Source organism: Tachyglossus aculeatus, chromosome 20, assembly GCF_015852505.1.
Source record: "Tachyglossus aculeatus isolate mTacAcu1 chromosome 20, mTacAcu1.pri, whole genome shotgun sequence".
NCBI lineage: Eukaryota > Metazoa > Chordata > Mammalia > Monotremata > Tachyglossidae > Tachyglossus > Tachyglossus aculeatus.
In genome coordinates this window covers 5,688,667-5,713,794 of record NC_052085.1, presented here as the reverse complement: position 1 = coordinate 5,713,794, position 25,128 = coordinate 5,688,667, and the positions used below count along the sequence as shown (strand labels likewise).

At 42.4% G+C, this 25,128-nt stretch overlaps 1 protein-coding gene across 7 annotated transcripts in view; it reads right to left on the bottom strand.

Moving 5' to 3' along the window:
• Positions 1-25,128, bottom strand: part of NBEA (neurobeachin) — a 448,073-nt gene that overhangs the window by 209,854 nt on the left and 213,091 nt on the right. For all 7 annotated transcript variants that reach the window (XM_038761708.1, XM_038761703.1, XM_038761704.1 and 4 more), the window contains 2 exons: positions 16,445-16,553; positions 10,492-10,658 (listed from right to left, as the gene is read on the bottom strand). In XM_038761708.1, the coding sequence (XP_038617636.1) occupies positions 10,492-10,658; positions 16,445-16,553 (276 nt within the window). The remainder of the gene's footprint in view (positions 1-10,491; positions 10,659-16,444; positions 16,554-25,128) is intronic.

The following is a 25,128-nucleotide window of genomic DNA, read 5'->3' as shown; positions in this document are numbered from 1 at the left end:
AACATAAATAGTCTTCTATCTCCACAATGCATCCGTGACAGATGACTTCAAAATACAGCACTCTGGGGCAATGGAGCTTTACAGCCTAACCAACAGCCCCTTTATTATTGACAAAGGATAGCTACAAGATTGGAGACCACAAATACCAAGAGATCCTCCTTGTCTAATTCATTAGTGTATTTTTCTTGAGCACCTAAACAGTTGAGGGTTTCTTGTATTGTGAAATTATTTCTTCTCTTTAGAACGATACTAATCCAAGTTTGATGTGCTTGCAAACAACTGAAAGATTTTCAGAGGAAGAAACTGCTGCTTTACTAGAGCTCGTCAAAACATGAAGATCACTTAACTCCACCACGTTTTAAAATCTAAGAAGCAAAAACTGATGCCACAACACTACTGGGGTGAGGGTAAACATATTAAACAAAAATCCCCCAATCCAAAAGGCAAGGTAAAAAAAAAAAAACAGCCTCATCTAAAGAGCCTGGAGATTTCCACGCTAGCCTAATAATGCAGCATCTCTGATGATTCTGACACAAATGTCTTAGATAAGTCTGCCAAAGAGCCAGATGTTGCTGCTTAAAGAATATTTTCTCCCGCTTAGTATATGGATCTTGTAATTAGCATCCAAAAAAAGAAGGAATGACAGAATGTGCTAGTGCTTCTACAACCCCAGGCACTTGATACGATTAATATATGTATATATGTTTGTACATATTCATTACTCTATTTATTTATTTTACTTGCACATATTTATTCTATTTATTTTACTTGGTTCATATGTTTTGTTGTCTGTCACTCCCTTCTAGACTGGGAGCCCGCTGTTGGGTACGGACCATCTCTATATGTTGCAAATTTGTACTTCCCAAGTGCTTAGTACTGTGCTCTGCACACAGTAAGCACTCAATAAAGACCATTGAGTGAATGAATGAATGAATGATGACAATTCTTAAGCTTTTTACCATTTTATGAGCTAAACAGCAGTGAGGCTAATATGGTGATCAAAAGAACCCCTCATTTCTAATCCTAGAAAAATAAAAACATTTCTAGATAAATGCAAACGGATGACAACCATATGAGGCTTCCTATTTTAGATTTGTTTTCCTTTTCATTCTCTGTAATATAGTAGTGCTCTAGCTGCACTTATTAAACACTTTACCAATACATCAGAGGTATTTATTGAACACTGACTATATGTAGAGCACTGAACAAAGCTGTTGAGAGAGCATTAGACAATAAAATTGGTAGGTGCAGTCTCTGCCCTGAAGGAGGTTAAAATCTATCAAGGGAGATAGACATTAAAATGAATTACAATTGGGGGAAGCAGCTGGATATATGTACATAAGTACTATGGGGCTGGGGTGAGGTATCCAAGTGTTTTTGGGGTACAGATCTAAGTGCAAATGTGATGCACAGGGAGGACAAATTGGGTGGGGAAATGAGATGTTATTCAGGGAAGGCTTCCTGGAGGAGCTGGAATTTCAGTAGGACACTGAATACTCATTCATTCATTCATTCATTCAATCGTATTTATTGAGCGCTTACTGTGTGCGGAGCACTGTACTAAGCGCTTAGGAAGTACAAGTTGGCAACATATAGAGATGGTCCCTACCCAACAACGGGCTCACAGTCTAGAAGGGGGAGACAGACAACAAAACAAAACATATTGACAAAATAAAATAAATAGAATAGTAAATATGTACAAGTAAAATAGAGTAATACATCTGTACAAACATATGGAGAGAAGTAGTGGTCTTTCAGATATGAAGGGAAGGGAGTTCCTAGGCCAGGGGGAGGACGTGAGCAGGGAAGTGGTCGATGTCGAGAGAGATGAAGTCGGGGTACAACAAGCAGGTTGGTGTCAGAAGGGTGAAGTGATGGCTGGGTTGCACCTGGCTGCAGTTTCTAATCCCATTCCCCGCTCCCCACCCCAGACTGCCCTGAATCTCACATAGTCATTTATAGTTTTAGTGTGGTGCCCTACAGCTAAGTGACCCCTTTCTCATGAAGCTTCTTCTTCCAAGACTAACGCTAGTTATGGTTATAGAATGCAGATAGCAGTCAACGAATTTCCCTCTCTGTCACAGCGTCAAACAGATCAGGTAGCAGCAAAGCTTGTGGAAAGAGCACAGGCCTGGAATTCAGAGGACCTAACTTCATATCCCAGCTCCGTCACTTGCCTGCTGAGTGACCTTAGCCAAGTCACTTCACTTTCCTGTGTCTCAACTTCCTCAACTGTAAAATGGGGATTCAATACCTGTTCTCCCTCCTGTTTAGGACCATCAGCCTCATGTGGGAAAGGGACTGTCTCAGATCTGATTTTTCTGCATCTATTCCAGCACTTAGAACAGTGCTTGACACACAGTGAGTGCTTAACAAATACCATAATTATTCCTATTACACTCTGGTTGTCAGGCTGTAGGACAACCAGAAATAGGGAAATAGGCACACAAAAGGACAACAATCATGATATGTTTTGTTGTCCGTCTCCCCCTTCTAGACTGTGAGCCCGTTGTTGGGTAGGGACCGTCTCTATATGTTGCCAACTTGTACTTCCCAAGCACTTAGTACAGTGCTCTGCATACAGTAAGCGCTCAATAAATACTATTGAATGAATGAATGAATACAGTGCTCTGCACACAGTAAGCGCTCAATAAATACGATTGAGTGAATGAATGAATGAAGCAGCTTCCACGTGAAAAGGTAAAAGTACTGAAAAGATGTGAATCTCCAACCTGGAAAGAAAAAGGTTGAGAGGGCACATTCTCTGAGTCTATTACATGTGAAGGGTGTGTCAAGGCAAATGCAAAACTGTGGTGTGCTGAATCCCTTCATACCACTGAAGCTTGAAAGTGGAAGGTTCAAGATTAAATCTCCATAGGGGATAGTGCACATGTGGAATTCATTACTGCAGGAAGTAGTGAAGACAGAAAATATCAATAGGTTCAAGAAAGATTTAGATCATCCAGAAACTGTAGGCCCATAATGCTAACCTGGAGAGAAGCTGCAGGGATGTTACAAAGCACACCGCTGTCCAGGGGCACGGATATGAGAGGAAAACTACTACTACTACTACTAATATTTATTAAGTACTCTATGCGGAGCAGTATGTTAAATGCTGGGGTTCGGATACAGGATAATCAGATTGGACACTGAATAGAAGGGGACCTAGAACTGAGCCTTAAGGAACTCGTACTGCCAAAGGGTGCGGGGTAGATGAGGAGCCAGCAAAAGAGACTGAGAAGGAGCAGTCAGAAATATAGGAGGAAAACTAACAGAACCCAAGGTGAATCTAAAGTTGTATAACGTTTCAAGGAAAAGGGAGGTGGTCTACAGTGTCAAAGGCGGCTAAGAGGTCAAGGTGAATGGCCAAAACATTCTCTGTTGGGCCGCTGTTATTTCAAAATGGTCATCAACCCCTGGCCCACGGCCTGGAATGCCCTCCCTCCACATTTCCTCCCTTCAAAGCCCTACTGAGAGCTCACCTCCTCCAAGAGGCCTTCCCAGACTGAGCCCCCTTTTTCCTCTCCTCCTCCCCATCCCCCCACCCTACTTCCTTCCCCTCCCCACAGCACCTGTATATGTTTGTACAGATTTATCACTCTATTTCACCTGTACATATTTACTACTCTATTTAGTTAATGATGTGCATATAGCTGTAATTCTATTTATTCTGATGGTTTTGACACCTGTCTACACGTTTTGTTTTGTTGTCTGTCTCCCCCTTCTAGACTGTGGGCCCGTTGTTGGGTAGGGACCGTCTCTGTATGTTGCCGACTTGTACTTCCCAAGCACTTAGTACAGTGCTCTGGACACAGTAAGTGCTCAATAAATACGACAATGAATGAAAATGGTAATGTGCCCTAAAATGTGGTGACCCTGGGTGTAATAATACTTGTCCTCTACCAAGTCCATAAGGAAGTTATGAGTCTAAGTGAACATGGAGCCCTTTGATGTCTCTGAAAGAATGCAGAAATATAAATTTAAGTTAGTGAATTATTAATGGCATTATTAGACACCAGAGCACTTAAAAACATCAGTGGGATGTCAGATACTTGGCCTTCTTGACCTAAAAGGTGGAGCATCCACTCGTAATTGCTTTTTTGGGCCAGTTCCAGGGGACCGAACTCTGAATCAGCAGCATCCCTTCTCCATCCAGCCAACAAGGAAGGGAGCTGACAAGGGACCCAGGGAGGTCAGAACTGGTTGCTCATACCACCATTCCCACTTCTCCCCTACTTTCTTTGGTGACACGTTTTTCAGCATGGCAGCAGCAATGATCTCACTGGGGACAGCCTCAACACTGCAAAAGCCCTTCCCTAACACTTACTGGTAAGTTCCTTCATCTCTCTCTTTGAAAATAGGCTCTCGGTAAAGAAACTGTGGCAGTATCCAGTGCACTCGTCTTTCTGACCAAACTGGGACTTAGTTAAAAGAATAAAAGAAAACCAAACCTCACTGATTCCAACCTATACGCCCAATAATTTCCCCTTCATTCACTGCCTTACCAATTACCTTTGCCACCTGGTTTACAGATATTGTTGAAATAGTTTGCACTATTTATTTGGATATACTTGATAAATATCTGTCCAGTTGCAGGAAAGGGGCATGCCTTTTGGATGGCACCTAAGCACAATGCTTCCAGTCAATAAAATGTTGGTAATGCTTTCAGAGTCAGATTTATGTCACACGCACATTTTTTTCATGTAGGAATCACTTACATATTAACATTTTAGCCAGTCATTTTACTTTATTTTGCAAAATTTTCCATCTGTGTTTAATTCTTCTGGAGTATCTGATACTTTCAGTGTTAGCTTCTCTCAACAGAATTTCCGTTTCTGAAAAGTAAGGATTTTGGAGGGCTAGTTTTAATCAAATTCTCACACCAGGTGGTCGGGTTGCTGTGGTTTTTATTCTAATTGTATGTCTCTGAGACTGACAGCATGAACTGTATTCTATGTTAGTGCTCAGTAAATATGCCATTATTGACCTGTTTAGGATCGGTCCTTCAACTGAACTAGCCCTCTCAGCTTAAGATCTCTCAACGGGCTTCCCATTATACTACATAACAATGCTAAAGGGCTTTTTGGCACATAAGCACTTAGCACCAATCCCAACATTTGAGTGTATATGTTTATTCAAATGAACATTAAATTATTTACCTTGACTATTCTATTTGCAATTATTTTTCTGTCTGCTTAGCCTGTGAGAGTGTAAACTCCTGAAGGAGTCACTTCTAGGCTTGGCATCCAGTGGACACTCAGTAAATATTACTACCACTGGCTGTGACCAATATATGTGTTTGCTCTTTTGTCTGGAAGTGACTCATTGTGTCAATGAGGACAGAATCAGAAAGCTCTTTAGTCTATTCACTGGTCATCAGTAACTACTCCCCCAAATGTGGGATTCAGGTCCAATTCCTAGTGTAGTCCTCCATCTTACCAACATTTAAACCTAAGCCAAAGATATAACTCTGCAGCATTTGAAAAACCCTGTAGAATGTAATTTCCATTGTGGAACATCTATGTTTCCCCGTAAACCATGTTATTTTAACATATGCCCTTACTGGTAGAGGTAGGCGTCCAAATTCAAAACAAATTTTTAAAAGCAATTAGTCAAGTCCTTTATCAAATAAGATCGGGTCAAATCCGATCCTTTCCTGTTCACGGGGAAAGGCTGAAACATATGCACTGTAGCTTCCCGACCTGAAACTGACCTGCCCAACTGTCTCTGAGTAGAAATGGACGAGGCAATTTGAGCCATAACTTACTTACATCTGATATTGTTAATTCAATAACCATCCAGTCTAGCGCTCTGTAGTCAGCTGGGCAGGGAGGGGGGCTCACGGAAGGGTGGCTCTCCCAGAGAGGGAGACAACAACCTTTTAGACTGTGAGCCCACTCTTTTAGACTGTGAGCCCACTACTGGGTAGGGACTGTCTCTATATGTTGCCAACTTGCACTTCCCAAGCGCTTAGTACAGTGCTCTGCAAACAGTAAGTGTTCAATAAATACGACTGATGATGATGATTGAGTTTCCAGCAGGAAATTGATGAAAGCACCTAGGTGGGTGTCCTTGATGCTGGCACTATGAAAGTTACTTCCAATCACTCAATAATATTCTCTGGGCCCCTACTCTCTGTGGAGCACTGTTCTAAGCATCTGGTACGGTACGACAGAGTTAGAAGATTTCATATCTGCTCTCTAGAGTTTACAATCTATTGTGGGGGGGTAGGTGCAGGGGGGTGACGGATGCTACAATAAATGACAGAGATGAGAAAGGAATGGAGTGTAAAAGATAAATGCTATGGGGTGGTCTGGGAGTCATGGAAGTGCTGAAGTGGAAGTTGGGTGAGAGGACAGAGGGGGTGGCCACTGGGGCATTCACACCTGGTCACCTCTACCCCAAGCCCAGCCTTCATCAATTGGTACATCAGCACGCACAATTTGGGAAGAATCCAAAAGCCCGTGAAGTGTGACCATCCATTTTGCTTTCTTCAGAAGTCTCCCAGGCCACTGCATTTTCTGTTTCCTTTCTGTCTACAAATTCCACATCAGGCTCTTTATAAATGCTCATACTAATAATTCCAGCTTCCTCTGCCAATGTTCTGATTGCTATTTTCTGCCAATAAGCAAATGTACCACAATTAAGCATCAATTCCTAATGGTTTTACCTTTTGAACAGGAAAAAAACCACAATCTGAATATCTCTCCCTAATGGTTTCTTCTGTGATGGTGTAATGAATGAATCAAACCAAACTTGGAGGAAGCCCATTAAACACAAGTCATGCAAATGAACTACAAGTGCTACGAAACTTTCTATTTGGTCTGGGGCCTGCTAATGAGGCATGATCTAATTTACACACTAATTTCTTTTAAATAGCTTATTGTAAATTACTTAAGCAGTGTGGAACTATAAACTAAAAAGCCAAAATAACTAATAGATATTACTCTATAACTAGACCATATCATATTTTCAGCATTCCATTAAAACCTGAAATACTCTTTATTATTTTTTTTAGATTTATAAAATGGCACCTTTTTCTAAATAGCCTCAGGGCACAACTAAAAGCCAATAACATTAATTCAAATACTAAACTACATAAAAACAGCAGTCTTGGGATTAAAAGTGAAAGCATAAACCCATAAAAAAAAAAGTCTTTCCAATCCCATCTGAGGCGGGGCAAGTTAAAGAGACCTTGCACCATGAGTTGTGGCTAAACCATCTACGGGGTTATATCTGTAGTTTACTTATTTATATTAATGTTTGTCTCCCCCTCTAGACTGTAAACTCATTGTGGCCAGGGAATGTATCTGTTTACTGTTATACTGTACTCTCCCAAGTGCTTAGTACAGCAGCGTGAAGCAGCGTGGCGCAGTGGAAAGAGCACGGGCTTTGGAGTCAGAGGTCATGAGTTCAAACCCTGGCTCCACCAACTGTCAGCTGTGTGACTTTGAGCATGTCAATTAACTTCTCTGTGACTCAGTTACCTCATCTGTAAAATGGGGATGAAGACTGTGAGCCCCCCGTGGGACAACCTGATCACTTTGTAACCTCCCCAGCGCTTAGAACAGTGCTTTGCACGCAGTAAGTGCTTAATAAATGCCATCATTATTATTATCACAGTGCTTTGAACACAGTAAGTGCTCAGTAAATATGAATGAATGAAGGGGAATTTCAGGGGTAAATCCTTTTTTGTTGATATTGGGGGTAAATTTGGGTGCTGAAAACAAAAATTCCTCAGCGAATTTGAACTTCTTAATGGGACCAGGGTGCTACAGCTAAGTAGGGGCTGCTGAGTTTCACGACATGGCTCCTGACTGAAACCCAGAATGGGTTGGAGCAGATCCTTCATGAGCACTCCCCAAACGATGCTTTGAGTTAGGAGCATGACAGCTGTGGGATTCTAGTCCCACAGCTCTGAACCAGGAGGGGAAGAAGAAGGAAAGGGGAGATGACAGGGAAAGCCCCATTCTACTATACCACCTTAGATTTGCTTTTATTTTCCAGAGGCTTCAACGTTATCTCATTTTTATCCTAACCACCTCCTTGTGAGGTATGGAGTAGCAGTTATTATTATTCACCCATTTGACAGGTGAGGGAACTGAGGCCCAGAGAAGCTGAGTCGCTTAAGGTCATTTATCAGCCTACTGGCCAAGTTGGAGCTAGAAACCCAACCTAAGTCTCCTGGCTCCCAGTAACATGCTCCTACTACTAAGAAATAATAATAATAATAATAATAATAATAATAAAGGCATTTATTAAGCACTTACTATGTGCAAAGCACTGTTCCAAGCTCTGGAGAGGTTACAAGGTGATCGGGTTGCCCCACAGGGAGCTCACAGTCAATCCCCATTTTACAGATGAGGTAACTGAGGCACAGAGAAGTTAAGTGACTTGCCCAAAGTCACACAGCTTGACAATTGGCGGAGCCGGGATTTGAACCCATGACCACTGACTCCAAAGCCCAGGCTGTTTCCACTGAGCCACGCTGCTTAATACTGCCTCATGAAGGGAGCCTTAAGATGGGGAAGGGAAAAACAACTATTTGATTTTTCAGAGAAAAGGGAAAGTATTCAGTCTTCTACCACCAAAGCCAGGTCCATTGGGCTATCTCAATTGGACCTGAGTTACTGTGAACCACAGCAGCACTATCCAGGACCTCTAATCAGGTGTAACCTCTCAACTTCTATGGTAACCAGCATCTAAATCCGGGAGAAATATCTTTAAAGTCTAAAATTGAAGTCAGAAGTAAATTTGAAGATATTGGGTGTGCTCCGGTTTTAAATGTCCTTTAGGAGCTGAGTCCCAACTGGTCATCCAAGTTAGTTGATATTCAACATACACAGAAATCTATAATGGAAGTTACAAAGTAAGTGAATGGTGGTAAGGCCTAGCTCCAAAGAAGTTCAATCCTTATGTTAACTCCAAACAAAACAAAACATAAAATGTTAGCCTAATTTGAAACTGCAGGAGTGGTAGCTTTCTTTATCATTATTGGTTGCTTTCCCTTTGCCTACCTGCATAACCACCATCTTGTCCGCTTTGAACCTTTAACTAATTTGCCTTCAATCCAACCTCTGCCAGATCCATAATAATGTGCAAGACAGGTCTGCTGGATGATGCGGACCTGAAAAAACTGTGTCCCAAAAGTTTCACTATTTCTACAATTGGTCTAGCTGAACAGGAAGGAAAATACACCACATTCCAAAATCACATCCAAGAGAAAACCTCTGCAGTAGGTCAATAGCTCAGTTTTGCTTTCTATGGCCTTGGAAGGAAACAGTGTTGAATCCTTATCACATTTTCTCAATGGTGATATGAAATGCTTCCACAAAACCCTAAATAGCACCTTCCAATTGCCAGTAAAGATTATAATCATATACACCTGCACAGACCTCTCTGAACAGCACAAAAGGCTCTGGAAAGAATTTAATCTACTGTCTTATAGTCTCTAGGGACTTGGGGTAGAACTGGAAAAAGAGAGGCATCTAGGATTTCATCCTGCTCTAAGATGGAAACAAAATTTGCAGATAATATTTGGGCTAGTAGTTAGAACCTCATGTGTGCGCAGCGGATCATAGTTGTACCAAGAATCATTAAGACAGAAATACTCACACTAAAATACTCAGCTCCATGGAAAACAAAGAAATAGGTTGCAACAGTCTTCATCCTTGTTGGTAATGACAATGACCCAGCGACACCGTGCCAAATTCAAGGACCATCAACCCAGAGGCTTAGGGGAAAAGAGCCTGCAACTATGAGAAACTACCCAAAAAGCCCTTGAAGTCATCAGGAGAGGTGGTCACCTTCTAGGGGCCCTGATGAACAAGGGAAAGTCCTCTCATTAGAACGCAATTCTGGAAGGAACAGACAGCACAGCAAAAGTCACCCTCAGAAGAGTGGGGGGAAACCTACTTTTATTGGGAAAACAGAGGGACTTGAATGTCTTAAAAACAGAGGCTGCAATGACAGGAAACCTCTCCCTTAGAATAAAAGGATCCTGCCTGAGTGCAGAGAACATGACAAAGGACAGACTGGGACTCTAACTCTAGGGACCTGGGTTGTCTACATAAATCAATTAGACTAGTTTGTAGTGTTGAGGGAGAACTTGTGACTCTGTGACTGTGCTTCTAGACTGTGAGCCCACTGTTGGGTAGGGACTGTCTCTATATGTTGCCAACTTGTACTTCCCAAGAGCTTAGTACAGTGCTCTGCACACAGTAAGCGCTCAATAAATACGATTGAATGATTGATTCTCCCCATAAAAGAGTTCTTGTAGGAAGGAGGAAGAGGAAAGAGAGGGAGAGAGAAATTATTGGGGCTCCCAGTTGATCAGGGCATCCCATGAAGCAGTACTTTTTCTCCAGAGGAAATAAGGCCTTTTGGAAAAATACTTTAGGTGCAATTAGCTTTTTTTTTTTTTTTAAATCAAAACCTGGTTAGCATTTTAGCCATCACTAGCTGTTTTGAAGACTCATGTTTAAAGCTTACCTGTGTGAGACGGCTCCCCATGCACCGTGTTTGTTGGTGAGGATGTTAAGAATCTTTTGCTTCAGCTGATTGGCTGTTACATGATCTCGGTGTTTGGCAGCACTGATGAGATGGTCACACATTTTTTCTTCCTCTCGTCTATCAGCAGCGTATTGGGCACACTGGGACTAGAAATAATAGAATACCTTAGAGTTATCTTCTCCACTTTTAAAAAAAAATAGTATTTGTTAAGCATGTACTATGTCCAGGTACTATTCTAAGCGCTTGGGTAGTACAAGCTAATCAGGTTGGACACAGTCCACATCCCTAGAAGAGCTCATAGTCTTACTCCCCATTTTACAGATGAGGAAACTGCGGCACAGAGAAGTCAAGTGACTTGCCCAGGGTCACACAGCAGACAGATGGCAGAGCTGGGATTAGAACCCACGTCCTCTGACTCACAGGCTTATGCTCTTTCCACTAAGCTATGCTGTTTCTCTGTTTCTGAAATAGGATAATTTTGCAAATATCAAGAGGGTAAATTCAATAGTTGACTTGAAAAAGGATTTACCTTTTCTGGCCATTTGAATTGTTTTTCTTATTTAATAAAGGTATGGCATCAGTCCTGCCACTGGGAGTTCTCGTGGGTACAGGTACATTACAAACTTTCCAAAATCATTCTCGTAAAGTGATAAAATCATCAACTGCCAAGTAGCTAAAAAAGTTCCCCATTAGGAAACAAAAATTTAGAGCTACCAGTTCAGAATTTTGTCATTAGTATCTTATTTGAATGGATCAGAGAATATCCTAAGTGGTTAACAACTGAAAGACACTCATTTCAGACCCAATATAGAACAAACATACTAAACAAATTTAGGTGAGTTTATTTCTGTATAAAAGCCTCCCATTGTAGTGCAGACACTCTAGCATATGGTCCAATTTCACTGAACAGTTGAGCCACTGTTTTAGGCCATTACTGCGATTCATGTGCTCTGGAGGAATAACCCATTACAGTAATCTGTGAAGGGTTAATTCATTTTTCAATTTATCTTCTTGTACAGGGAAGCACCAATTAGTACAACGATACGCCTCAGTAATGAGGTTAATAATTCATCAGCTCATTGGACAGTAAAATTAAATTTTCATTTTTCTTCCTTAACAATTACCAAGGCTAACTACTCGAACGTTAACTATGAAGTTACCAGTTCATCAAAATGGCGTTTTCTCCTAAATGCAAGCCTTCCTGACAATATGAAACATTCACCACCATCTCCAGATGCTCAGTAGGTTCAGATACAGTGTGAGGACCGCTGTGCCCTCCATAATAGTCAAGTAGTAATAATAATAATTGTGGTATTTGTTAAGCCCTTACTATTTGTCAGGCACTGTACGAAGCACTGGGTGGCAGGGGTGGTAACAAGCAAATCAGGTTGGACACAGTCCCTGTCTCACATCTGGTTCAGTCTTAATCCCCATTTTACAGATGAGGTAACAGGCACAGAGAAGTGAAGTGACTTGCCCAAGGTCACATGACATACAAGTGGCAGATCTCAGTTTAGAACCCATGACCTGTATATATGTATATACCTGTATATATGTATATATGTTTGTACTTATTTATTACTCTATTTATTTATTTTACTTGTACATATCTATTCTATTTATTTTATTTTGTTACTATGTTTGGTTTTGTTCTCTGTCTCCCCCTTTTAGAATGTGAGCCCACTGCTGGGTAGGGACTGTCTCTATATGTTGCCAGCTTGTACTTCCCAAGCGCTTAGTACAGTGCTCTGCACACAGTAAGTGCTCAATAAATACGATTGATTGATTGATTGATTGACCTTCAGACTGTCAGGCCCTTCTTGGAGCTCCCATGGCCCTGTCTCTGGGTCTGGTGAGTCCCAGGAGCTCTAGGCACCACTGGACTTCCTTCCCCAGGATTCTTTCCTGCCTTCCATGAGCAATAAGGACACTGGAAAAGGAGCAGATTTTACTTGTTAACTTTATGTGGTGGTGGTGAAATTCAGAAATAAACTAGTGGCATTCCAGGGCCCCATGCTTCTTCTCACACAGTGGCCCTTCTGGTGCCTCTGATGGTCACGGAGGCAGAGTGAGCAGGGAAGGGCGTCGACTACTCAGAACAAATCCCTGACGTTTTCCCGCAGTTCCACATCCAATTTCCAGGATGGTGGCACGGCATGGAGCTCTCTTCAGACTAAACAATCAATCAATAAATCAAAAGCATTTACTGAGCGCTGTTTGCAGAGTACTGTATTAAACCCTTGGGAGAGTACCATACAACAGAGTTGGTAGACATATTCTCTGCCCACATGGAGTTTAGTTTAGAGGGACAGATATTACTATAAATAAATTATGAATATAGTAAGTGTTGCGGGGCTGAGGGTGGGGTAAATAACAAGTGCTTATAGGGTACAGACTAAGGTGAGCCGATGCTCTGATTTTGACAGGTCACTCCCCAAATTTAAGGGTTTGTGTCTCATCGCCTGCTTTAGATTTTCAAGAAGGGATATATGTCTTCGAAAACAAAAGCTTCCCGTAGTCCCGGTCATTAGGTTAAAACAATCTGTAGACACCCTTGTATCTAGTGACAACCAGCATGGCCTAGTGGATAGAGCACAGACCTAGGAGTCAGAGGTCATGGGTTCCCATCCCAGCTCTGCCCCTTGACTGCTGTGTGACCTTGGGCAAATCACTTCACTTCTCTGTGCCTGAGTTCCTTCATCTGTAAAATGGGGATTAAGACTGAGAGCCCTATGTGGGGTGGGGACTGTGTCCAACCCGATTACCTAGTATCTACCCCAATGAAATATCTAAGCACACTAAGCAGTGTGGCTTGGTGGAAAGAGCACGGGCTTGGGAGTCAGAGGATGTGGGTTCTAATCCTGGCTCTGCCACTTGTCTGCTGGGTGACCTTGGGCAAGCCACTTAACTTCTCTGTGCCTCAGTTACCTCATCTGCAAAATGGGGATGAAGACTGTGAGCCCCACATAGGACAATCTGGTTACCTTGAATCTACCCCAGAGCTTAGAATGGTGCTTGGCACACAGTAAGCGCTTAACAAATACCACAATTATTATTATTATCTCCTCTAAGAGGCCTTCCCTGAATAAGCCCTCATTTCCTGTTCTCCCACTTTCTTCTGTGTCGCCTTTGCACTTGGACTTGCATCCTTTATTCATCCCTCCCTCAGCTCCAAAACACTTACATGCACATCGGTAATTTATTCCTATTGTCTGTATCCCCCTCTAGACTGTAAGCTCATTGTGGATGGGGAACATGCATACCAATTCTCATATATCACATTCCCCTAAGTGCTTAGTACAGTAACGGCTTAATAAATACAACTGATTGATTATTTTGAAACAGCAAAATCGCTAACCATTAAGTTATTTATACAGTCCAAAAATGAAAATATTTAAAACGGGGCAAAATGTGTAAACCCTTCTAAAAACGGCAAATCAGCATAAGCAGTCCCTTAAAGGAAACATGTCATTATATTTACGTTTGCATATTCCATTTCAAATTAAAAAAACCCACCAACTTTCTAGATCTATCTCAGTGAAGGTACACTGAATACACATCCTTAGTACATGGATGCACAAGATTACTGTCTTTAAATCTATAGTTATTATCATGCTGCTTCAAAACCTATTTTAGAGATTTTCAAATGATAGATACAATTAAAATGTCTATATTAGAAAGAAAAACATTTTGCCATTCTTACTGGAAAACAGGATGATTTAAGGTTGTTCCTATAGGGGATTTAGTTAATATTCTAAATTGTATTTGCTAACAGAAGTTGAAAGCTAATTGAATATTCTCATTTTGTCTAGAGTTCTGACAGATCTTATACCTCAACATATTCTTCAAAGAGCGTATAACTCAATCTTTTCTTGTCATCTTAGGTTACTTCATGATGTCCTGGTAAATATCAAATGTTATTTATCACCGAGGCAATATGAAACTTCACTCTGACAAACACTTAATTGTAAATGTGCTTTTATCACGGTTCAAAATATCCAGGATAGGTTTGGTAATAAAGTTGTTGCAACCCCAAATGACAAAGTGCCTGCTGTCTGGTCTGACAAAATGAAGTAAAGGTTATATGTATTCAAAATGACAACAGATATCTCACTGCCTCATACTTTTCTGCTAGGTCAAGGAGCACAAGAACTAGTACATCAAACCGTAGGCTTAAGAGAGCTGCTTCACTGAGATAAAAACCTCATCAAAACTGAGATTGCTGGCTTCAGCTTCTCGCCACACAATACCGATGGGTACATGTGACAAGATTTTTTAAAAAAATTGGTTTAGCTATTTATCATTTTCCTGGTTCAGATGTCAATCCACCCTAATTCATAGGGCATTTGACCCTCATTTTGACCCCCTCTGAGCTGCTTTTAGAAATACAAATGCATTGTACGATTTAAGACTGAAATATTAACAATGATGAATGTACCTGATTTACTAGGTCGTGTATTAGCACCACAACGTACAATAAATCACTGAACAGAATGGGAAATTATTGTTTTCTGATTGCTTTAAAATCTCCAATACAATTTATATATTATTTACACATCTACCCCATTGCTTAGTGCAGTGTTTGGCACATAATTGCTTACAGAATACCACAATATTATTTTTGAACTATATTAGTAATATCTACTGAGTGCCTTCAAAGCACTCTCCTAGGGTTTGGGAGAGTCCATCAAGAACAACACACATCATCCACGGCCTCTTGAGCCCTGGGAGTCAGAAGACATGAGTTCTAGTCCCATCTCTACCACTGGCCTGCTGTGTGCCTTTAGGCAAGTCATTCAACTTCTTTTGGCCTCAGTTTCCCCACCTGTAAAATGCCAATGAAATAGATTGTGAGCCCCGTGAGGGATTAGGACAGTGTCCAATCTGGTAATCTTGACTCTACCCCAGTGTTTAGCAGATAGGAAGTGCATAATAAATGTCATTATTATTATTACATCCATTTTCCTTTTAGCAATAATAATAAATAATAATGATGGCATTTGTTAAGTGCTTATTATGTGCCAAGCACTGTTCTAAGTGCTGGGGATGATACAAGATAATCACGTTATCCCAGGTGGGGCTCACAGTCTTAATCCCCATTTTACAGATGAGGTAACTGAGGCACAGAGAAGTCTAATGACTTGCCCAAAGTCACACAGCTAGTCAGTGGCGGAGCTGGGATTAGAACCCACGACCTCTGACTCCCAAGCCCGTGCTCTTTCCACTATGCCACACTGCCTCTCTAAAACGGTATGTAAGTGTTTTTAAACCAAATTAACCAAACCAAATCAGAAAGTAAATGTAGGCTTAGAAGCCATAGAATCTAAACCAAATTAGAAAGGAAACATCGGTTTAGAAGTCAGGGAATCATTGAATGAAAGAGATGCTGTGAATTTTGAAATATCTGGTGTAGCTCCCTGCTTTCGTTAAGTGACTTGCTTTCCTAATTTTCTGAAATGATCCAAATAACACGAAAAAACCTATTCAGTGAACCAAATGGTAGGTAAGAGTATAAGTTTTTTTACGTACAATAAACCCTCATAGTAATATCCATTTAGGGGTTTTGAAAGCTCTGCTTGTGAAAAACCTACCAATTTAATTACACTATAAAATTTTTATCTGCACTGTTCCTTAAAATAATTCAGCAAAGTTCTGTGTCTGCTTATTGATATGTCATCATGAATTAGCAGACATTTTGATGAAGGGATTTCTTCAAGTTGTAAATGTTTCCATGGATTTCAATGACGGGGACAAGACGATAAACTAGTTCCTTGTGCTTGACATTTACCAAAGCCTTTAAAAATGGGTTTGGAAATGCCTTCAATGTAATTTTTTCTTAAAAAAAAAAAACCCCTTTCTTGTGTAGTGTTACCACTTAGGTGTTGGCTGACTGAAAACAGAAAAGCAAGATTTCATTCCCTCAAGAGCTTACCTCAAATTCGGCATGTTTGTGTACGTCCTCTGCTCTCTGTCTGTTCAAAATAAACTCAGCTTCATTCGCAACTCGAACGATATGGTCTTTCATAGCATGACACAGTAATCTGAAATGATAAAATGCCCTTTAAATTTGTTTCCACGTTGGACTGAATTAATTTCATGAATCAATCATTGGTAATGCAGATACTAGGCATCCGTGCACACCTTATTGTTGAAATACATTTATAATACGTATTGACAAATGAAATGCAATGATAAAACATACGGGATTAGATTCTTCCAATGTGTAAAGTATCCCAATAATTAATTAATGCAGCACCCAACTCCTAATTCAGCAGGGCAACTCCTTTGGGACAGTATCTTCTAAACACACAAAATGCTAAATCCTTAAGAAGCCAATGCAAATGACAAAAGAGCTTTACTCACAACCAGCAAATAGTTAAAGCTAGGGGAGAATGACAAGTACCTGAGGCTGAGGCCAAGGCCAAGGAAAGTGAGATCTCTATCTTGTGCCTCAGTTCCTCCACCCTGCTGTCTGTCCTTTCACCATCCACCTCATCATCAACCAAAAACTCCTCACTCTCGGATATAAGACACTTGGCTTGTCACCAAAGACCCCGTAACCTTGAGAGCTCACCTCCTCCAGGAGGCCTTCCCAGACTGAGCCCCCTTCTTCCTCTCCCCCTCCCCACCCATCTCCTTCCCCTCCCCACAGCACCTGTATATATGTTTGTACAGATTTATGACTCTATTTATTTTACATATACTACATATTTACTATTCTATTGATTTTGTCCATGATGTGCATCTAGCTTTACTTCTATTTATTCTGATGACTTGACACCTGACTACATGTTTTGTTTTGTTGTCTGTCTCCCCCTTCTAGACTGTAAGCCCACTGTTGGGTAGGGACCGTCTCTGTATGTTGCCAACTTGTACTTCCCAAGCGCTTAGTACAGTGCTCTGCACACAGTAAGCGCTCAATAAATACGACTGAATGAACTCCCTCCTCTTTTCAGTGGAAACAGCACAGGCTTAGGAGTCAGAGGTCAATCCCAGCTCGGCCCCTTGTCAGCTGTGTGACTTTGGGCAAGTCACTTCACTTTGCTGTGCCTCAGTTACCTCATCGGTAAAATGGGGATTACGATTGTGAGCCCCACATGGGACAACCTGATCACCTTATATCTACCCCAGTGCTTAGAACAGTGCTTTGCACATAGTAAGCGCGTTACAAATACCAAAATTATTATTATTATTATTATAAAATCCCTCAAATCACCACCTTCCCAGCCTTCCAACTCCTATTAACAGCATACCTCCTCCAAGAGGCCTTCCCTGACTAGGCTCTCTGTTTTTCCCAGTTTCTCTCCCTTTTATGTTCCCTATGCATTCGGAGGTATGCCTTAAAAACCTGATGTTCACCCCACCCATAGCCCCACAGCATGTAAACACTGTCCCATTCCCCATCAGTAATTTAATTTCTAACTCCACCTCTAGACTGTGAGCTCCTTGGGGGCAGGGAAATTGTCTGTCAATTCTATAGTATTGTTCTCTCTCAAGCTCCTAATATGGAGTTTGGCTCAATAAATACCATTGATTGACTGACCAGGGAGAGGAGCTTATCCCTCTAACTTCAGGGAGAGTGGAAAAGAACTACCTCTGTGGCTTGGGAAGAGAAGTGGCATAGCCTAATGGAAAGAGCACAGGCCTAGGAGCCAGAGGACCTGAGTTCTAAACCTGGCTCCACCACTTGCCAGCTGTGTAACCTTGGACAAGTCATTTAACTTCTCTGGGCTTCTTTTCCCTCATCTCTAAAATGGGGATTCAGAACCTGTTCTCTCTCCTTCTTAGACTGTGAGTCCCATGTGGGGCAGGGACCGTGTCCAACCTGATTGTCTTGTATCTACCCCAATGCTTAGTATAGTGCTTGGCACATAAGTGCTTAACAAGTACCATATTATTATTGTTATTATTATTATTCCAAATCCAGAGGTCTAGGGCTGTGGTTGGTGAGGCCTTGCCCGTTCCTCCACATACTAAACAGTGTACCTCCACTGCCTTTTGAGTTTATCTCTCATAAGCTACAGGTTCTTTTGTGTCTTCTTGGAACGATGCGGAAAATTTGAAATTTTGAGGTCCTATTTTGCTGTTTGAACTGAAACATTTATGGTCCAGAAGGAATTTCATTTTCACCACCCACTGTGGGAAGAAGTGCTTCCATCTGTATATTTTGGCCCTAAACAAAAACAAAAAACGCTTATCCCCCCCACTCAACTCAATTTACCTGTCCACACAAAATGTGGGAAAACGAAGTGCAGAGTCTCTTTACTCAGCTCATTGATTACTGTTTTCAGGAATGAGTTCTCCCAAGTCTCCTCTTCACCTCTCTAACTCTCTCCCACCCCAACACCCTCAAGCTTCTAAGAGGAAATCTCCCACCCACTTTCCAAATCTATCCCTGTCACCTGTGGCTTCCAAGAAGAGTGCACTTCAGGCACTCTTTTCCCTTCCTGTGCATCCTCTTCCCCCACTCACTCTCCAATGGCTTCCCTAGACTCTTGTTTGGCCTGGAATAGCAGCCAGGAAATTAGGTTATTAAATGCCTACCTATTACTTTCGCCCCACTTGCCAACTAAATATGGACCTCAGAAAGGAATGTCTGCCATAATACCAAACACTGAATTGCCCTTCAGGCCTCTATTCTAAAAAAAAAAAACCTCTCTGGATCCTGCTGTACCCAGCAGCTAACACCCCATATCCTTCCTATCTCTGTACTCTCAGAAAGGTTGTAAACACCCACTGACTCCATTTCCTCTCCTCCAACTCCTTCTTGATCCCCTACAATCCAGTTTCCACTCTCTCCATGCCACTGAGACTGCTTTCACCAGTCAGCAGTGATCTTCAACTTGCCAACACAAACAGACTCTACTATTATGTAGAGAAGCAGTGTGGGTCAGTGGAAAGAGCCCGGGCTTGGGAGCCAGAGGTCAAGGGTTCGAATCCCGGCTCCGCCACTTGTCAGCTGTGTGACCTTGGGTAAGTCACTTAACTTCTCTGAGCCTCAGTTCCCTCATCTGTAAAATGGGGATTAAGACTGTGAGCCCCACGTGGGACAACCTGATCACCTTGTATCCCCCCGGCGCTTAGAACAGTGCTTCGCACATAGTAAGCGCTTAACAAATGCCATCATCATTATTATAATTATTATGAGTGAACAGTCCATTTGTTCCAAAACACTGACGTAAATACTGAATACGATTGGCCATGGGATGGTTTGCTGCAGGAATCTTCCCCAAACCTGTGAACTGTCAGACACAGAATCCATTATTTCATGATATGATTTGTGTTAAGTAACTTTCCTGGCACTTTAGGGTTGGTGGGACTGATCCCGGCAATAACGTGAAGACAACACTGACAATCTCTGACAACTAATAGGAGGGGTAAAAACATAGTACCATTTCCTGTCACTGGCCTCCCTCTTTATAACTGACAAACTCTCCCCACATTCAAAGTCTTATTGAAGGCACATCTCCTCCAAGAGGCCTTTCCTAAGCCCTCATTTCCTCTTCTCCCACTTTCTTCTGCTTCACCGTTGTGCTTGGATTTGCTCCTTTTAACCCCTCCCTCAGCCTCACAGCACATATGTACATATCCAAAATTTATTTATATCTGTCTGACCCCTAGAGTGTAGGCTCACTGTGGGCAGGGAACGGGTCTACCAATTCTTATTTTGTATTCTCCCAAGGGTTTAGTACAGTGCTCTGCACACAGTAAGCACTCAATAAATACTATTCAACAGTAATCTCACTGGCCAAAACAGAGGGGCAGATGCATTTCAATGGAAATTCTTTCTAGTACCCAGAATTTTTTAAAAAATACTGCAGCAAAAGATCTCTAAAGATGACAGGAGTCAGAAAATTCTGAGAAAGACCAACATAAGTGGCAAAAGAATCAATACAGACCCTTGAAAAAGGAGCTTTAAATACCAGGTACCGGATATCATGAGTCTTTGCCTCACAGCTTTAGGGTTGGAGAATCCATTACAAGATATAAAGGCTAACTTTCCAGCTCAAGCAATATTATTTTCCATGGATTCCTGTTTGGCCAGGATTAATATCCAGGAAACGAGGTTATTAAATGTCTACGCTTCCTCTCTCTCACTTGCTGGCTAAATATGCCCCTCAGAAAGGATATCTGCCATTTACCAAACACAAAATTTCCCACTCTTTATATCTAGGGCAAGATGTCCCTTTGTCAAAGAAAACATGTAAAAAAACCCACCCCATCTTTTAAACCTGTTTATTAAAGGTTAATAGAGCTTTTGGTATCACAGCCCAAGGTGAGAAAGTAAGTTAAAGATCAGAAATTCCTAAATTCAAACAGCCTATGCCAGCTCACTGTGGGCAGGGAATGTCACTGTTTATTGTTGTATTGTACTTTCCCAAGCACTTAGTACAATGCTCTGCACACAGTAAGTGCTCAATAAATATGAATGAATGAATTACCTTCAAAGTCAATTTTATTAACCTGAGCAGGTATCAAGATTTTGATTTTTAAAATTTTTCCCTCAATCAATCAATCAATCGTATTTATTGAGCGCTTACTATGTGCAGAGCACTGTACTAAGCGCTTGGGAAGTACAAATTGGCATCACATAGAGACAGTCCCTACCCGATAGTGGGCTCACAGTCTAAAAGGGGGAGACAGAGAACAGAACCAAACATACCAACAAAATAAAATAAGTAGGATAGAAATGTACAAGTAAAATAAATAAATAAATAAACAGAGTAATAAATATGTACAACCATATATACATATATACAGGTGCTGTGGGGAAGGGAAGGAGGTAAGACGGGGGGATGGAGAGGGGGACGAGGGGGAGAGGAAAGAAGGGGCTCAGTCTGGGAAGGCCTCCGGGAGGAGGTGAGCTCTCAGCAGGGCCTTGAAGGGAGGAAGAGAGCTAGCTTGGCGGATGGGCAGAGGGAGGGCATTCCAGGCCCGGGGGATGACGTGGGCCGGGGGTCGATGGCGGGACAGGTGAGAGCGAGGTAAAGTGAGGAGATTAGTGGTGGAGGAGCGGAGGGTGCGGGCTGGGCAGTAGAAGGAGAGAAGGGAGGTGAGGTAGGAGGGGGCGAGGTGATGGAGAGCCTTGAAGCCCAGGGTGAGGAGTTTCTGCCTGATGCGCAGATTGATCGGTAGCCATTGGAGGTTTTTGAGGAGGGGAGTGATATGTCCAGAGCGTTTCTGGACAAAGATAATCCGGGCAGCAGCATGAAGTATGGATTGAAGTGGAGAGAGACACGAGGATGGGAGATCAGAGAGAAGGCTAGTGCAGTAGTCCAGACGGGATAGGATGAGAGCTTGAATTAGCAGGGTGGCGGTTTGGATGGAGAGGAAAGGGCGGATCTTGGCAATGTTGCGGAGCTGAGACCGGCAGGTTTTGGTGACGGCTTGGATGTGAGGGGTGAATGAGAGAGCGGAGTCGAGGATGACACCAAGGTTGCGGGCTTGTGAGACGGGAAGGATGGTAGTGCCGTCAACAGAGATGGGAAAGTCAGGGAGAGGACACGGTTTGGGAGGGAAGACAAGGAGCTCAGTCTTCGACATGTTGAGCTTTAGGTGGCGGGCGGACATCCAGATGGAGATGTCCTGAAGGCAGGAGGAGATGCGAGCCTGGAGGGAGGGGGAGAGAGCAGGGGCAGAGATGTAGATCTGGGTGTCATCAGCGTAGAGGTGATAGTTGAAGCCGTGGGAGCGAATGAGGTCACCAAGGGAGTGAGTGTAGATTGAGAACAGAAGGGGACCAAGCACTGAACCTTGGGGAACCCCCACAGTAAGAGGATGGGAGGGGGAGGAGGAGCCTGCAAAAGAGACTGAGAAAGAACGACCGGAGAGGTAAGAGGAGAACCAGGAGAGGACGGAGTCTGTGAAGCCAAGGTCAGATAACGTGTTGAGGAGAAGGGGGTGGTCCACAGTGTCAAAGGCAGCTGAGAGGTCGAGGAGGATTAGGACAGAGTATGAGCCGTTGGATTTGGCAAGCAGGAGGTCATTGGTGACCTTTGAGAGCGCAGTTTCCGTGGAATGAAGGGGACGGAAGCCAGACTGGAGGGGGTCGAGGAGAGAGTTGTTGTTGAGGAATTCTAGGCAGCGCATGTAGACAACTCGTTCAAGGAGTTTGGAAAGGAATGGTAGGAGGGATATGGGACGATAACTAGAAGGTGAGGTGGGGTCAAGAGAGGGTTTTTTTAGGATGGGAGAGACATGGGCATGTTTGAAGGCAGAGGGGAAGGAACCAGTGGAGAGTGAGCGGTTGAAGATGGAAGTTAAGGAGGGGAGAAGGGATGGAATGAGAGATTTCATAGTTGAGCGAGAGTTGAGCGAGAGTGCTCAACTATGAACACGTATAGGCTCAACCAGAATAAAATACAGGTTTTTCTTGGCAACCATGGTTTCCCTAACTGCAGTTCTGGGTGCCCAAGTTCAGTTTTCTGAATTCTGTTTTGGTTACCACTGTATACAGTTTTAAATAAGCATGGTTTTCCTTGGCAGTGGATAACATTACCTGTCATTTCAAGCCAGCTTCATCTGGGTCATATCATTCTTCTCCTTTTTTGTATCAATAAATCATTAGCAGTACACAGGGAACTTCACTTTAACAGCTTCAAGTTCACTGTTACCACAACTGCTTTAAAGGTGACTCTTACCTTAACTGCTTTAAAGTTGACTCATCATATCTGCTTTAACATTCACTCTTACCATATCTGCTTTAAAGTTCATTCTTACCACAACTGGGTTAAAGTTCACGGTGACCATTAGTTTACTGGTAACAATGAATTCTAACAGTTACAATTAGTTCCCTGTGTAATGCTAACAACACAATGATACCTTAAGGAGAAATGGTCTTTAAAAGTTACAATTAGTTCCCTGTGTAATACTAACAACCTACCATAAAGGAGAAACACAGTGTGTTCCCAGCCTCAGAGGTAATAAATCAGCACGCAGACTTATTGCAACAGGCTTAGATTGGATTTTTTGTTTTGTTTTCCACAGTCCTACTTGCTTTTTTGTGTGCTTTTTAAATGGTATTCGTTAAATGCTTCCAAGGTGCCAGGCAACGTACTAAGCGCTGGGGTAGATATAAAATAATAAGGTTAGACACAGTCCATGTCTTACAAGGGGTTCACAATCTCAATCCCCATTTTGCAGATGAGGTACCAGGCACAGAGAAGTTAAGTAACTTGCCTAAGGCCCCACAGCAGATGGGTGGCAGAGCCAAGATGAAAACCCAGGTCCTTCTGACTCCTAGGCTTGTGCTCTTTCCACTAAGCCACACTGCTTCTCTTGAATTACATTTCATTCCTTGTCTTTGGCTTTACCAACCTCTGCCCTAGTAGGAACCTTCTGCCCAGGAGGTCAAGGAACATGCAAAAATCAGCATGAGTTTTGCATCAAGATTTACTACAATCCAATCCACAAGCCTGAGTATGGAAAAGGAAACGGAGTACAGAAATTGAGATATATGCACACACAAAGAAATGCTAAGAGTGGCTTTAGGAGGGGTGGTAAAGTGATTGAGATTGCCTCAAGGACAACCTGTGCTTTAGGCAAGGCTTGAAGGTGGGGAGGACTGGGAAGAGGAAGGAGTCCCTGGAGCGGGCAAGGGCTTATATAGTGGGATGTGATGTACAAAAAGGAGTTGGCTTGGGAAGACTGCAAGCAGTGGGATTATCAGATGAAGACAGCAGACACGTAAAGAAGGAGTGCTTGGTCAGGAACTTGTTTTTTTGTTGGGTTTTTTTTTTTTTTCCTTTGAGGAAGGCCAGGGTAGTCTATAGACCTTTGGCTGCAGAAGCAGTCTATCAATGATATAGACTGGAAGCATACTATGGGCAGGGAATGTGTATGTTTATTGTTACATTGTACTCTTCCAAGTGCTTACTACAGTCTCTGCACACAGTAAGTGCTCAATAAATACGATTGAAAAATGAATACGAAGGGCAGCCGAGAGAGTGGTATGATCTTCTAGACTGTGAGCCCACTGTTGGGTAGGGATCGTCTCTATATGTTGCCAACTTGTACTTCCCAAGTGCTTAGTACAGTGCTCTGCACACAGTAAGCGCTCAATAAATACGACTGAATGAATGGCAGGAAGGAGCGCTTCTCACTGTAGTCCTGGCGGGCACCTCGCTTCCACATCCTCAACTGCAAGGGGCAAATTGAGGGCTAAGGGTTGTGTCCCAGCTCTTGAGTCACAGAACAGTTTCACGGAGACAGACCAATTTATCCTTTTCCATTAGTGAAAACGAGAGAAAACTGTCCATCATAATAATTTATATTTTCTTGAAGTGAACTGTAAGCTCCGAGAGAACCGGGACCAGAACCTGAGTACGCTCTGTCCTCCAGCACCTGCAGGCTATCCATCAGTGGAAAGGGATACACACAACAAGCTCTCTGACAAAACAGTGAATGACTACATCACTTGACTGCACTTGGCCAAAGGCCATTAGGCAAGAAGGATAAACGTACCATATCCTCCCGGTCACCAAGGTGATTTCATAAGACAACTGAATTTCCCTAGATTTCTTCTTAGAAAGGCTCTAATGGGCACAGCTAAACTAACATTTTCGAAGTTAGCATTTGGTGTGAATTATCATGGGAATAATTACATGTTCTACGAGC